Source organism: Anarrhichthys ocellatus, unplaced genomic scaffold (assembly GCF_004355925.1).
Source record: "Anarrhichthys ocellatus isolate YVR2014 unplaced genomic scaffold, GSC_Weel_1.0 scaffold4, whole genome shotgun sequence".
NCBI classification, from domain to species: Eukaryota; Metazoa; Chordata; class Actinopteri; order Perciformes; family Anarhichadidae; genus Anarrhichthys; species Anarrhichthys ocellatus.
Window position 1 is genome coordinate 13,632,251 of NW_022280034.1, and position 15,260 is coordinate 13,647,510.

The 15,260-nt window shown below is 46.7% G+C and overlaps 2 protein-coding genes across 14 annotated transcripts in view; both read right to left on the bottom strand.

The window, feature by feature from the left end:
- The window catches only part of cacna1g (calcium channel, voltage-dependent, T type, alpha 1G subunit), a 211,380-nt gene extending 196,906 nt beyond the window's left edge, over positions 1 to 14,474 (bottom strand). For all 13 annotated transcript variants that reach the window (XM_031844101.1, XM_031844104.1, XM_031844098.1 and 10 more), the window contains exons 1-2: positions 14,307 to 14,474; positions 13,338 to 13,673 (exon numbers count right to left, since the gene is read on the bottom strand). In XM_031844101.1, the coding sequence (XP_031699961.1) occupies positions 13,338 to 13,666 (329 nt within the window). In that variant the 5' untranslated portion in view covers positions 13,667 to 13,673; positions 14,307 to 14,474. The remainder of the gene's footprint in view (positions 1 to 13,337; positions 13,674 to 14,306) is intronic.
- Positions 32 to 15,260, bottom strand: part of spata20 (spermatogenesis associated 20) — a 68,663-nt gene continuing 53,434 nt past the window's right edge. Inside the window, exon 17 of the transcript XR_004212674.1 lies at positions 32 to 13,071. The gene's annotated coding sequence lies outside the window, so the exon portion shown is untranslated. The remainder of the gene's footprint in view (positions 13,072 to 15,260) is intronic.

A 15,260-nucleotide genomic window follows, 5' to 3' on the forward strand; every position in this document is an offset into this window, starting at 1 on the left:
GAGAGAGAGAGAGAGAGAGAGAGAGAGAGAGAGAGAGAGAGAGAGAGCAGTCTGGAACTGGTTTTGAAGCCACATCTTGTAGGAAATCCTGAACAGAGCATGTTAACGAGGGACGCCGAAACCACGAGCGCGGAGGCTCCCCTCGCTGCACTTTGTGTGTGTGTGTGCACAGTAAGTGTGTGTGTGAGTGTGTTACAAAGTGCAGTACACACACGCTCAGATAGACTACATGTGCCATCTGAGCCACTACTGACTACCACGAAAAAAAGAAGAAGAAAAAAAATGGCATACTGTACACACACATGGCGAGGGCTGGCAACTACGCAATCAGTACATAAATACAGGTAAACACACTCGCGCTGGATTACATGTCGCACAAACAAACATACAGTGCAAGCTTGTTTCACGTCACACGCGCACAAAACCTCTCCGGGGACCAGACAGGATTTCCCTCTCTGTCTACATCTGCAAACTGTATGCAGTTACCCAGGGTTGATTGCAAAACTCACACACAAACACGCACGCACAAACACACACACACACACACACACACACACACACACGCACGCAACAAAGCAGCGAGACCTTCCCATGAGCCTGTGGCCCAGCAATGCTGAGTTAGCCTTTGGTAATATGAAGACTAATAAAGAACAGATCTTACAGAATGGTACGCAACAGTATGCACACTTGTTAATACGCACACACACACACACACACACACACACACACGCGCACAGGGTAAAGAGTGGGAAGAGGGAGGATGAAATGACTAAGAACAAATACTAATCAAGACAAAAAGCAGATCTCACCTCTCTTTCACATCCTGCATGTGGGATGGCCTGCACCCTCGGGTGGAGCGAATGCATTTTTATTTATTTTTTTCTTCCTCCCAGAAATGATTTTGTCACATTCATGAACGTGTGGGAGCGTCTGAATGCAATATGTGTGATGGAGGAACTGTTTGCATTTAGGTATCATTTGTATCTGTGTGGGATGCACACTGCAGATTTCTGGCTCATTGTGATGAGCTCTCAGCTCGCGAGAGTGTTTGGGGTATAGCTGGTGGGCTTTCCAGATATATGGATGATTTGTATTTTTTATATTACTTTGTCCAACCTTTTTTTCATTACTTTCCGCTTCACGATTCAGGGGCTAATCCGCCATAAATTTCTGCTGAAGCAATGATGCTAAGCAGCAGTCACACACTGTAGTGTATGAAATGTAATGTGAATTGTGTTTCACAATATAACATACTTACTGTGTATAATACACAGATTGTGTTGAGAGGATTATTTGGTTAAAACAAGTATAAACATATATGAAGTCGGCAGGCAGTCAATGGCAGTAGAAAACAAGCAATACTAGGTGTTTTGAGGAAATGTGAGTCACCGCAACCACATGAGGTCCTTCACCATGCGGCCATTACTGGGCAACCCAAAATATTATGCGGTTTGCTGTAGCAAGATTAGCAAGATTAGCCGTGGACAGACACAGAGGTGCACTCGCTCACTCACGGGTGCACGCACGCAAGTGACCGATCGCATAATCCTGCTGGCGTGGATAATATGAGCAATGATTGCTATGTTTTTAATGTGAAAGTTATCGCTGGTAGTAACTGCTGGTGGTAGTATTAGCATCTTTCTGCTCAGTGTTTGGTTTGACTGCCCACAGATGTACCACTGGTTCAGTTACACAGAACTCGTCAGCCAAATTTCCAGCCACTGCGTGAGGCTGTTTACGTCAAAACGGCACTGAAGCCACTGTACACTCCCTGCCTGGTAAACAAACGGCACACAGACCAATGTTAATGGCTAGCTAGTGAACGTAGCAGAGCATTTAGCAGCTATAGAGCCAGATATTCAATCTATTATAGAGATAAAAGGAGAGTGTGTTGGACTAAGGCGAAAACGGGCCGCTGTCTGCTAACACATGTCCGTATGGTAAACATGAAGCTAATGTTATAGCCAGGAGGCAGTTGGTTTAGCTTAGCATAAAGACTGAAAACAGGGTGAAACTAATCTGGCTCTGTCCAAAGGTATAACACAATCTATGTACCAGCATCTCCAAAGCTCAATAAAATAAATTTGAATAAGACCTTTTTGAAAGCTGACACTTGCCTGTCACAGCAGATAAAGCTCAGGACTTAAGTGTCCCAGTAAACCCAACACCAGTTCCCTTAAATCTGCAACCTAATTGAGGGCGGCCACAATCGTGTGTCGTTAATTACTCCTGTTCTTTTTACTACGCTGTCATCAAACCCCGGGCTCAATACCAGGAAATCTCCTGTTCGTATTTTTAGACAACTACAAATAATACTCAAATTTGCTTTTGTCCGACATTCAAATCAGGCAGCTGATGGCAACAACGGCCACATACAAATCCATATATCAAATTCACTTAATAACAAGGATGACTCTATCATCAGGTGCTAATGCGCTGATCTGTGACATTGCTCTATTTAGCAGACTACACCTGTTTCCACCTGACCCTGTAACCGCCTTTGAGCCCGGTAAGCCTCGGGGCTTGTTGGGACCTGATCCCGCTCCCTCCTCAGCTGATCCCGGTGCAGGTGTAGCGGTGTAACAAGGACGCTGGGGCTCGGCACTCTCACAAAATGATGTGATCTGATTCCGGAGAAGCCACTATCATGCAGTCCCCCCCCCCCCCCCGGACATTAAGCTCTAATGGCTGCGAAACTGTAAATGTCACAGTGATTTGGGCCGAGCGCCGAGGGGAGAGAGCCCAATGTGTGTGTGTGTAGGTGTGTGTGTTTAGGTGTGTATGTGTGTATATTGTCATGTCAGTGCCACTGCCTGAGCAAAAGGGATCGCAGGGAAAGGGGCACTGAAGTGGAGCGGAGTGATTACAGTAGAGGTCGACCGACAGCGGATTTTAAAGGCCGATATAATACCGATAGTTTGGAGCAGGAAAAAGCCAAATAACTGTTGAGCGGAACATCTGTGTCAAAGTAATAATACCTAACTAAATTAATCTGTAACTGAACATCAAACTAACCACACAATAATCTAGGTGAGAGCAGTTATAGTTATTAAAAAGAGAAAAGTGAATTGTTGGCTTTTTTTGGTCACTAAGAGAACAGCCCCCCATCTCCTGGTCTCAAGGTACGACTGTCATTTCATGGGGACCATAGCTGTTGATCAGATTATTATCGGGAGGTGATCACATGCACGCAGATATTTCCAGAGAGAAAGTGGACCTCGTAATGCGTGTGTGTCCGAACGTAACCGCGGCACTCGGTTCCACCGATAACGACCTCCAACCTCTAAATAACAGTACGACAACACACACACAGATACACACAGGGACTTTCCCATACATTAGCTGCACACAAGCCAATATATGGCAAAAAATACTGTACACTACACACACTTAACCCACAGTTACAGTAGAGCTTTGCATGCGAGGCCTGTGGGCCCATTATTCTTGTCATATGAGCTTTCCGTTCTCACACAACACACACAGGCAGATGTACCGCTCTAAACTCTGAGTAATGACAGCTGAAATGAAAGCTGTCACCGGCACGCTTAATCAGCTGTAGAGAGTTAGCTTTTTATGCTTACGTTGACTGAAAACTCTGTCTTTGTAGGAGCTTTAAAGGGAGGGATTTATCAAGGCACTGGCTGTAGGTGGAGGCAAGCAAACAGATCTATGGGAGCTATATAGCTGAACAAGGCTATGGACAGGACACATATGCACATTGCACAGAGATGTAGAGAGAGACATACACACACAAACACACACACACACACACACACACATATAATCTTGTGCACAGGCGGGCTGAGAGGCCAATGGACCCATCATGACTCTTATATAAGCTTCCCACCCCAAGAGGTATTTATATCCCTCGTTTGTTATCTATAATAAGACAGCTCCCGCTTTTTTTTCTTCTTCTTTTTTTTCCTCGCTCCTCCACCAGACTCCCCGTTCCTGCTGCGGGAAAATCCTGATTAGTGTCCTGATGACTTGACAGAGAGCGATCGAGATCGAGATACAGAGAGCGAGGAGGGGAGGAGGAGGGAGGCGGAGGGGGGGAGACAAAAGTGGCGAGAAAGATGTGCTCCTGTGCGCGTGAATTATTGAAAATGCCGGCAATTCCTTAGCGGGCGGATTTTGACAGTCGACCGACTAGACGCTCTGCATGTTTGCCCCTTGAGAAGATGTGTGTGTGTGTGTGTGTGTGTGTGTGTGTGTGTGTTGGTCACTGAGATAAGGCAAGCGGTCGGATCTGGTGTGTGTCAACGCCACCTGAGTCCCCAGTTAGTAACAGGGTCCAAAAAAGTGCACTTCTGTCAGACATGGCATCCCCTCCTGTGCTGTTCACCAACTTATTAATACGTATGTCTATAGTAGCTATGGTAGCTTGTTGTGAAGAAGAGAAAGAAGGGGCAGCGTTCTAGGAAGCCTCGGAGTGAATATGTCTGGAGAATATTGAAGTATGTGGAGGGATGGAGAGAAAAGGTGAAGCGAGGTGAGTAAGCAGAGAGGTGGAGGAGAAAGCAGAGACTGAGGTATTGGCTATGACGTGAGACAGTTAAAAGATAACTCGATTTAGCCGGCCAGTGAGATTTTGCTGAGTAAGAGTAAGTGTATAGCTCCCCCCCCCCCCCCCTTTCTGTTGCCACTCTGTGCAGCCAAGCTCGAGTCTCCTACAATACCCTAATGAGAAAAAGCTGGTAGGAAAATCCTGGACTGAGTCCTACATAAACTTACAGCCATCTCACGGAACAGCCCGAGAAGAGAGGGGCTGAGGAAGAAGAAGACGAAAAACTCATTATAAAATGAGAAGGAAAATAAAATAAATTTAGAAAGGTCATGTCCTCATTGCTTTCGATACACTTTATATGTGTATAGACTGTATAGTAGGTTGCATATCAAATGGAAACACCTCTGTTGTTTCCAGGACTGAACTTAAGATCGAGGTACTATTTTGTAACCTGTTGGCATCAAGTGAACGCAGGATAGATTTACATTTTCAAAAGTTGGATTTCTTTAAGAAATTTGATTTCTTCAAACGCTTTGTTTTAGGGTGGGTGTATAAATGAATTGTAATATTTCAACCATTTTAGCTGTAACTTGTAGCCTACCAACTTCATTTCACGTTGAAGAGTAAAAAAGTATTTTTCTAAAGTCAACCTGAACAACCAGTCAGGAGCCAATTATCCAACCAATCAACCACCCCACAAACCCAATTCAATACCCAGCCAGTGAACACACAAATTTACCCCCCCAATCGGCAAACCACACCATCAACCAATGGACCAATCAAATATCCAACCAGTCAACCCACAAATCTACCAAGAAACCACCCAATTAAATCACCATTAAACCATCCAATTAGTTAAAGAACTAAATAAACCCCAAGCAACCAAATACCCAACCAGTCAGCCAACCAATCTACCAACCAGTCCAACACCCGATCATTCAGTCAACAGGCACCTATACCAGTCAACCAACTAACCAACCAACCACCCTGCCAACCAGTGGGACAATCACCCAATCACCTTCCCACCCAGGTAACCTACCTATCTCCTAACTAGTCAACCTACCGCCTAACCAAACAGCAAACCATCAAAGCGTCCAACCCATTAACCGAACCAATCATCGAACCAGACCTCCGTTCCGGATAACTAACTGCAGATGACAGTGGAAGGATTTCTTTTCTTTTTTTCATGACAAGCCGTTATCTGAAGTAGCAGTCATTAACCGCTGTGTTTCATGTGCACTAATTGTTCTCCCCGTACAAAGAATTGATTGAAAATCAGGGATAAACTTTGCCGTGCGGAGACAAACACGCACGCGTGACTTTGCGCATTTCAAACCGCGGACAACAAAGACACAGAATATGGGCGGGTGAGACACACACCGCCAAGTGATTTTTACATAAGACTTTGTGAAGTCCCTCCCTCTCTGCTTCACTACCTCCTGACATCTGACTCCTCCGCTGCTCCTATTTTCTCTCTTTTCCTCCAACTCTCCTTCTTTTTCCTCTGTTTGGGAAGCTAGCCATGTGTTTTTTTTTCTTTTTTAACAGGATTCACATTAATTTGTTAACTAGGCCACCGGAGTCACGGGGGGTGGAAGAGCACAACAGAGTCTGACAAGAGAAAGGAAGCAACACCCCAGAATACAAGTGCATAAATGTTGCTGCTGCCTCAGCCACAATCAAGAGAGAGGCACACACACACACACACACACACACACACACACAAAAGAACCGCAGAAAAAGATGCTTTTCATACTTGGAAACGGGCAGAAAAACAAACAGATCAATGTTTAAACTTTGAGCACAAAGCACATTTAGAAACACCATAAACTGACACATGGACACAGCCACACACACACACACACACACACACACACACACAGAGGGAGAGAGACAGTGAGAGTGCTTCCTGCTGCTGTCTGGCAGTCTACACTGGAGTTTAGCGGTTTGCCCCTGAATCACTGTGGTCGGAGTCTCACCGGGTGTGTATCAGGTTAGCCGGTCCTCCCCTGCCAACACACACACACACACACCCACACACAAAGACAGCTGCCAGGCCCGGCCCACAAACTCAAGTCACTTTTGGCACTTAAGTAACCGGGTTACTCTGAGAAACCGGGTTACGCAGGTAATCAGAGAACCCGCGATGGCTTCGCTGGAGAGCAGCCACAAACCCACCACCTTCAGTCCGCAGAGCTCCATTGTGAATAAAACAACAGGCAGTACTCGAATGCAATCTGTTCTGAGTGTTTACATTAGAATGCTAAGGCTTTCCACTGGAGGTAAAAGCCAGACAGGCAGACACCCTTGAGTACTTGCAATTGATTATGTGATTTTTTTTTTGTTGGTTTTTTTAGTCACTGGTTGAAGCAGTGTCTGGAGCACCATAATGTTTTTCTTCCTTCATCTGTCTTTCCATGTTCATCTACAGTAAATACCGAAATATGTCCAGGTCTCAAATACTAGCCCGAATAAACACGGGATGGGTTGGAATTACAAGTACGATGTCTCAAATGGGAGATCTTTTACAGTGGTCATTCCCACAACTCTGAATCCATCACAAATACAAATACTCGTTTTAATTAATTCCACTGCACCGTTCTTCCTGAGGAACATCAACACATGAAGTGTAAATGAAACTCGACACTTGCTGCAGTTGTTTTTTCATGTTATAAATCCTTCCAATTAAAGTGTCTTCCAACTGTTCATTCACCGAACAGGTGAGACGCGACATAACAGGTACGCATGATTGGGCCTGGTTCACCGATGATGAAACAATAAATAAAACACCAGATTCCATTTCCCAGTATTCGTTGCTGTGTTTGGTGTGAATCCGCCATTTTTGCACCATTTTCCTTGCCGAACGATAGATTCTCGACCAAACTATAGCGCAACATTTTGAAACAGAGCTTCAGTTGTGACATGTAAACATGCTAATACGGCATGTACATATGTTTTCAGTACTTGTATCTGTTGCATAATGTTTACAGGTGCAATGAGAGAGAGAGAGAATTGGCTGTGGAAATTGTCCTGTGAGTGAGGTTGGTTTTATTCATGTAGCCATATTGACGTATTAACTTATTAACAGCGCCCTTATCTGTTTCCGTTCCTCTCTCGTGGACACTCAACTTTCTGTTCTGTTTTCTTCAGTGTTGAGGCATAAAAAAAATTCAATACATCCGCAGTGAAAACTGAATGGAGCAGTGAGGCATAGAAACTCTACAGTGTTCCGAACAGACATCGATACACCACAGGGTGCCTTTTGCACCAGTAGGCCCGTATTCAAACCGTTTAATGGTTTTATATTATTGCGTGAGATTTCAATGGGAATGCTAAAACGCGCCGGCGTTTTTTTTTTGTTCAAAATGCTTTTAGCCGGGCCCCAATGATACCCCGCTGCAGTTTTGGTAACATATAATAATGTGTCACTTTGTGTGCAATGACGGAAGGGATTTTCCCAGGAAAAAAAAAAACTACCACAAACACCAGGTGTGCAGAGTAGAAAACTTAAGTGCGTTAATGAGCTGACTATAGGTTGAAACTACAGCGTGGCAATCAGAAAATCAAGCAGCAGGCCGAGCACAAAGAAGGGGTTTCTTTGTGCTCGGCATGTTTGCAGTTTAACAGCTTAAACAAAGCTCCTCATTAAGAACAGACCTCATACCGAGTCTCTACTCACACCTTACTGCAGTCTGAGCTTGGCCTCGCTCCCTTCCACCATCTCTCTCTCTCGCTCTCTCTCCTCCCATCATTTTTTGATTGTCACTCCTGTTATTCATCAATAATTGGCGCTTTCAAGGTGTCTGAATCACACATACTGTACAGCGCGTCAAGAGCGTTTCACCGCCAGCAGACTGATCTATCGGTCGGCGGATCGGCATTTGGATTGAGTCCAACACATTTTTGCGAAAACAAAACGAAAGGAGCCTTCGCTTTCTTCAAACACCCATGGTTGCCAGTGAGCGCGTACACAACAGATGTAAGTCGCGTTTTTAAGCACACGAGGAAGGGGGGCGCACGATATGGACGTAGAAATAACATCGCCGCTGTTAATAAATGCCGCAGCTGATATTTGGGTTGGGATGTGATGAACGCTTACTCATTTCCCTTCCTGCCCGAAAGCCAAGAAGCAAGAAGCAAGAAGCTCGGTGATAAATCTCCACTAACTAGCATTGGGTTCTGAATGTAAAAAAGATTTTTCTAGCACAATAACAAAGCCCCACACACACACACGCGCGCCCACGCCAGCAAGAGTGGGTGCTCTCGATGTTTTTGTCTGTACAGCTGTGCTTTTATTAAGAGTTCTGTGGCTGCCAGTTATGAACGTCTTTTTTTTATTCTACCATTTTGTTTCCATCTTAAAAAGGAATTAGAGAGCAGAGCGAGACACATGTGTGTCTCTGGCAGTGAGCTCACAGAAAGGTGCCATTGGATACGTACTTGCTGTCCCCCATTTCCCCTCTTTACTTAACGCATCGGTTTCCTTCGTTTCCCAGAATGCCTTTTGGTCACCTCGAAGGAATGCACGACGGCAGGAAGTAGGGCTGGGTATTGTTTGAAGAAAGATGATACCATTACCAGTACCCTTAAAGTGATAGTGATACCAACAGAGTACTTCATGTGATACTTTCTGTTCTACTCCACTCGATACCGATCATGTGAATGGAAGCATTCGTAAAATCATCAATGCATTGCATTCTGGTCTATTGAGTGTATAAGCCATACCTCTATAGCTGCTTCTTCAGAGATGTATTTCAACCTGCATGTTGCATGATTAGTGGAAGATGTCAGTTCTAAGAAAAGGCCTTGTTATTTGACTCGAGTGACAGAATATTGATGATGACAATCTACGTTTTAGATATCTGGATCACTTAAAGTGTTTATATTGATCACATGACTGTGATTTAACTCTTTACAGGAGATGGTCAAGGGAAATGAAGATCGGGAGCACAGCCGATGAAAAGCACCAGCGTTAAAATTGAAATTTGTGCCATTGCCTTTCGCAAACTTTCAGCTCCAACGTTTTTTTGTCCAGCTGACTTGCTGACGGCCTCCAATTCCCCTGATTGGTCATCAGCTAGTCCAGAAAGCTTCTCATTGGTCAACAATCACGCTCAGCGTGCACGCAACACCGCCGGCTGACCTCATCCGTCTGGCGAGTAGAAATTGACGTGAGAGACGTACATCTCAGCTAGTTGTCATTCGCCGAATGATTGAATGAGCGCAGCTCTAAATATACACACGGAAACACATCTCTTGCGGCGAGCACTTTACATGCAAAATACATGCCCGCGTCACATCACATGCTCATCGAGTCACATGAATCATGGAGTAAAAAAAAAAAAAAGTACCCCCATTCCATCACACGCCGACACACGCACACACAAAAAGGCCTATAGCATGGTTCAGTAAATTAATACTTCATCATACATAATCCGTCATGTTCATGTCAGCCTCCTGGTGAATTTCAGAGAGCATTCAGTTCATAGGATGAAGCTCTCGAACGGCAAGAAGTTGGAAATGTCTGAAATTCTCTAAGGAACAAGGGGCGGGGGGGGGGGAATATGAAAGTAAAGTTGATGGCTGGTATGGGCCTACTTTTTCACCTCTTAAAAAATGCTCTCTGAAATCCCAAACGGCTCTCCAACTGAGCCTCGGTTTTTTTCCACATTTTTCTCCCCCCTTCTTCTTCTACTGGTTTTGGAGGCCGTCAGAGATGGCAAACACACACACACACACACACACACACACACACACACACACACACACACACACACACAGAAACACACCTCCTCACTCTACAGCCAACATGAGGCTTTTAACTCCAGAGGAGGAAAACAAAAAAAGCCAGGGGTACGGTGGGGAGAAGAAAAGCAGACGAGGAGGAAGAGGAGGAGGAGTGGGGGTGAGGGGAGAACAGGCGACGGGGAGGGCAGGAGACATTTTCTGCTGATTGAGTAAGCATTCGCTTCGGCTTCCGCTATTTGACGGACGCATCGGAGCAACAAATGTGAAAGCCTGCAGGAGAGCGAAACAGAAGCAAAAAATAAGGAATCGGTAGCATGTTTTCCCTAAAATCCCTCCGCTGTTGTCGGGCCCTCCAGTGAGGCTATTTCAACGCGATGACAAAACACCTAGCCCGGCCAGGTGTTCTCCCTCGCTGTTCTGCGCCGTGTAATCCTCTGCTTAAATCGGCACGAGCGAAAGATATAGAGAGCACTGGACACGTTCCCAAAACTCCCCTCCTCCTCCGTCTTGGCATCAACATCCAGCTCCCCCACCAGAGAGGAGACACCTACGGGAGTCCTGTGAAAGTGTGTGTGCTGCTTACACAACCTCGCACATACACACACACACACACACAACGCATAGAAAAGCTCTCACTCTCTATCGTGCGGCGGATTCTGCAGGAATCATTAGCAAAACCAGCAGAGGGGATTTCGCACAGGCAATGTGCTGGGCAAAACATCACTCAGAGCGTTCACCCCAGGGGTCTTCAATTAAACCTTAAATACCTCCGCGAGCATCCAGGGGTCCTAATTACTTCAGACTGCTGAAAATGGCCGCGGGCCGCCCAAGGCCGAGGGCTTACCGAGAATATGCCTGTTTAGAATGGATTCTGGCCCCGAGATCAGTCGGGCGCTCCCATGTTGTTGGTCTGCTTTCTGGTTGGGAGATTAACTCTCCCAACCAGAAAGCAGCGACAGCGGCAGAGAAGGGCCACAGCTCGGGAGAGGACGAGGTCAGAAATATAGCAAGATATACGTCTTGCTCTCTGGACGCGAAGCAATAGCGTGCACACGGATTCAAACACGGGAGCGCACGCATGCACGCACAGGGGCACACAGAGACGGATCGATCTCAGTGACGTTCATGCATTACGGAAGCGGTGACCTTTTCGTAAATCAGTACAGGTAGACATAGCCGTGGGGACACACGTAAACACACACAAACAGAGGGCCTTCGTCGCAAATCAACCAGCAGTCACTTCAATACGTGCAAATCCTCATTCAAAAATTTCAAAGCGGGGTCCGTGAATCTTTGCAGAACGGATCCGTGCAAAAAAAAAACAGAAACCAGTCTGACTTTAGTAGAATCAGACGGCCATCAGAAAACAGAAAAAAGAACTTGATCTCAGATAAGACTCCAATGTTACTCCGGAATTATCCCATTTCAGGGCAAACTATTGCACATTGAATCCAGACTACGCCGCAGCCACAACTAGGGTTTGCAACGTATTCATGAATCTGTGCCAAAGGTCTGTGATGGGTGACGCAATGGACCTCAGGTCAGCATTTATAATGCAGGCTTTGGGACCCACTGTGCATCCCAGCGTGCAAGCACTCAGACATAGCTTAACGGGTCGACACGTTTTACTATGGGAGTTGTGAAAAACGTCACTAAGGACTTTGCAAGGGGTTGTGATATTTGATTGGATCATTTACATCAGATCCTGGGTCAGGTTCTTTTGTAACGCAGCAACTACTGGATGGGAAAAAAATCGAGAAAATATTTTAGAGCTGCGTGGATCGTACAACGGTGCAAAACAATCGCATAAATCCGATAATTATCGTACACTTGGCTACACGTACAACCTGAGAATTAAACACCTGAAAGAGCACAATATCACGTGTTGTTCGTATGGGGACCATGATATGAAAATGTTTGAGAGGCCCTGACTTGGATAATAGTGCCACGATCGCCTTTGCTCCCCGAGGAGCCACGAGGGACTCATGTGCCCCGAATGCTTAAAAAAAAAAAGTATATTTGTAGGACCTTTTAAAGATTTGACATTTACAGACATGGAAATCAGCTGTGGAGACTGAGGCAGAGTAAAGAAAAAGGGAAAGAAGGATGAGAGGAGGGCGAGGGAAGAACAAGATGCGAAAGAGAGGACAACATTCCTCAAGGGAAGAGGAGGAGGAGGAGGAGGACAGGCCTGCTCGGCATCTCAATCAAAAACGGTGACAAATGAGGAGAGAGGAAGGGGAGCGAGAGACGAGGCGGAAGGGGTGGAGGGACGGAGGGAGGGAGTTGAGGTGAGGCGTGGGAGGGCGGCAGTCGGGGGAGGAAGGAGCGGAGGTAATCCGAATGACATGAACACACACACACACACACACAGCAGAGCAGAGCGGTGTCACCCTAAGGAAACACTCCCTCCAATAGCTCTCTCACATCCAGACACCAAAAAAACACACACACGACACATACACACACACACCAAGAGAGCAAGATGGACGTTGAGAGCCCCCCTGCTCTCTCTCTCCTGCTCCCCTCCTTTACAGAGTACAGACAACTGAATGAGCGAAGGTCTGTACACTTATGGAATCAATAACGCACGTCAGTGGCAGGAATGATTCAATAAGGCTCTGAGAACTCAAACCCTTCAGCAGCCATACACACACAAAGACAAGAAAAACATGACGCATTTCTGGTTATGAACAATCGATCAATCGAGGGCGACCAGTAAAGCTGTTAGGTGACTGTGTGAATGCAGCTCCACTGGGACCAATAAACGCACTGGATACACACACACACACACACACACACACACACACACACACCTCAGATCAGATCAGGCCATTTTGCTCATAATAGGTCATGAAGCTCGGATGCACTCGGTAAGAAAGTAGTAATCGATACACACCCTGATGCATGCCAACATCTGTGTGCTCACTCTGTGCCTCCAAGGCCTCTGATAAGTCAATAACCCCTTGAGGTCAGCTGGAGGAGCAGCGCAGCCCAGCAGGTGTTTCTTACCTGCCACAGGTGGGAGGCGTGTGCGCATGAGCAAATTCCTATCTGGAAAAAAAAAGTACAAAAAGGATATGGGTTGCAGACCATCTTGAGACACCAGCTGCGGGGTCGGGTGGTTTGTTTCAGATAGAAGAAGACCACGGGGGCCATGGCCGGGTAGGGCAGGCTCTCGTCGCCGCTCGCCGACGCTTCATCCCCGGCTGTGGAGATCGCGTCGGGCGCCGGGGGCACCGGGGGTGCCGGGGACGCGGGCTCCACCGCCGCAGCCGCCGCTTCGCGGCATCCCGTCCCGACGCCGGACAGGTCGTTGAGCCGGATGAAAGTCCTCGGCAGAGAGGAGCGACCCTCCGAGCCCCTGGCGTCGGGGATCCCGGAGAGATTTCCCCCATCCTCGGCCATCATTCGCCTCCTGCGGGCAATATAGGCGATCATACACATATCAGGGGTAGATGTAGCCGACAACCATGAAAGCGTTAAGTGAATGCAGCAGCAGAAGCGCATGAGATTCAGGGAAATATGTGCATTTAAATCTGATTCTAAATCTGCCAACTTTCGTATAAAGTGAAAAAAATATATATATACACTTCTGCACATATACTCACAGTTAAACATATTAGGAAGAAGCAACAGTGGGGAGAAGTGGTGGTGGAGGAATCATTTCAGGACATTTTTGCGCATCCTTCATCGACAAAAAGACCGCGTAAAATTGTTTAAGAAATAATGAATGTGACACAAAGCTTTTTTTCTTTTCATGGATAGACAACGCCAATATATTTGCTGACATAACCTGGTAATTAAAAAAAAGAGCTCATAATGAGCCCACCCCCAAAATTCAAGAGGCTCGCATTCATTTTCATCCAGAACTAAATCTCTCTCTCTTTTCAGCAACAATAGAAACATATTTCCAATCCGTCTCCAAACTTCAGCGGCATCTATAACCCAGCAACAATACATTCATCATGAAGTGATTTGCAGCAGTTATTATAGATTTTTCTTTTTTCTAAATGGGCGCAGAGAGCATCTCTCCGTTCGATTCATTTACCTGTAATGGACTCGGTAGATGTGCCCAAAGCGCGCTCTGTCATCGCATGATCAGTTTATGCCGCGGCTATAAAGTCCACACCAGCCTGGGGAACAAGAAGAACAAGAAGAAGAAGAACAAGAAGAAGAAGGGAAAAATACCCGGTTGGTTCGAAGGAGGAGACGAGGAGGGAAGAGATGAAGAAGAGAGGAGCAGGAGACGGAGAGGGGGGTGAGGGGGAGAAGAGAGAGGAGAGGGTCTTGTAGGTTTTTTGGTGCGTCTGGCTGAGCGTATAGTTTCCAGGTGGTGCGCTCTGCTGCGCGGGTCCTACTCAACAGGCACGGTGCGCCCGAAGGCCCCGGTCCCCGGTGTCCGAGCCTCTCCGGGGGCCTCACCAACACTTCATAACCATCCCCCGTTAGTTATCTTTTTTGTATTGTTATAAGGACCCGCGTGAGTCCACTTCTGCAGCCTTCAGCCTCAGGTTAAATATATAACGCCGCGCACAAACTTCGTTATGATTCCCTCCTCCTCCACAGAGCTGATAGACCAGCCCCTCCAAAAAAAAGGAGAAATAACGAACTTCAAAAAATTCAAGATTCAAGTACTTTCCGTTGCATCCACAGGCGGTTTTCAGGTTTTGTTTTACAGGGAGATGCTGCCGCACATCCCCTCCCGCCGAGCACAAACGGGCGTCAAAAAGAGGCAACCTTTGAATATTTCCCGAAAAATATCACGAGCACCGGCCCCTCTCTACGGTGGCGCACGTGAAGGGAGCAGCGGGCGCTCCTGCCTCTCGCTCTCGTCTCCTCCGGACTGTATTCGAGCGGCGCCGTCCATCGGCAAGAAAAAAAAGCTCACACAGCTGGATGGTGGGATCCGTAACTTCTCACCAGCCCGCCCCCCCCGACGAGCGCCCGCTCTGCATCCAATCACGGCGCGGCCTGACTCGGAGCCCCCTCCTCACGGGCTGAG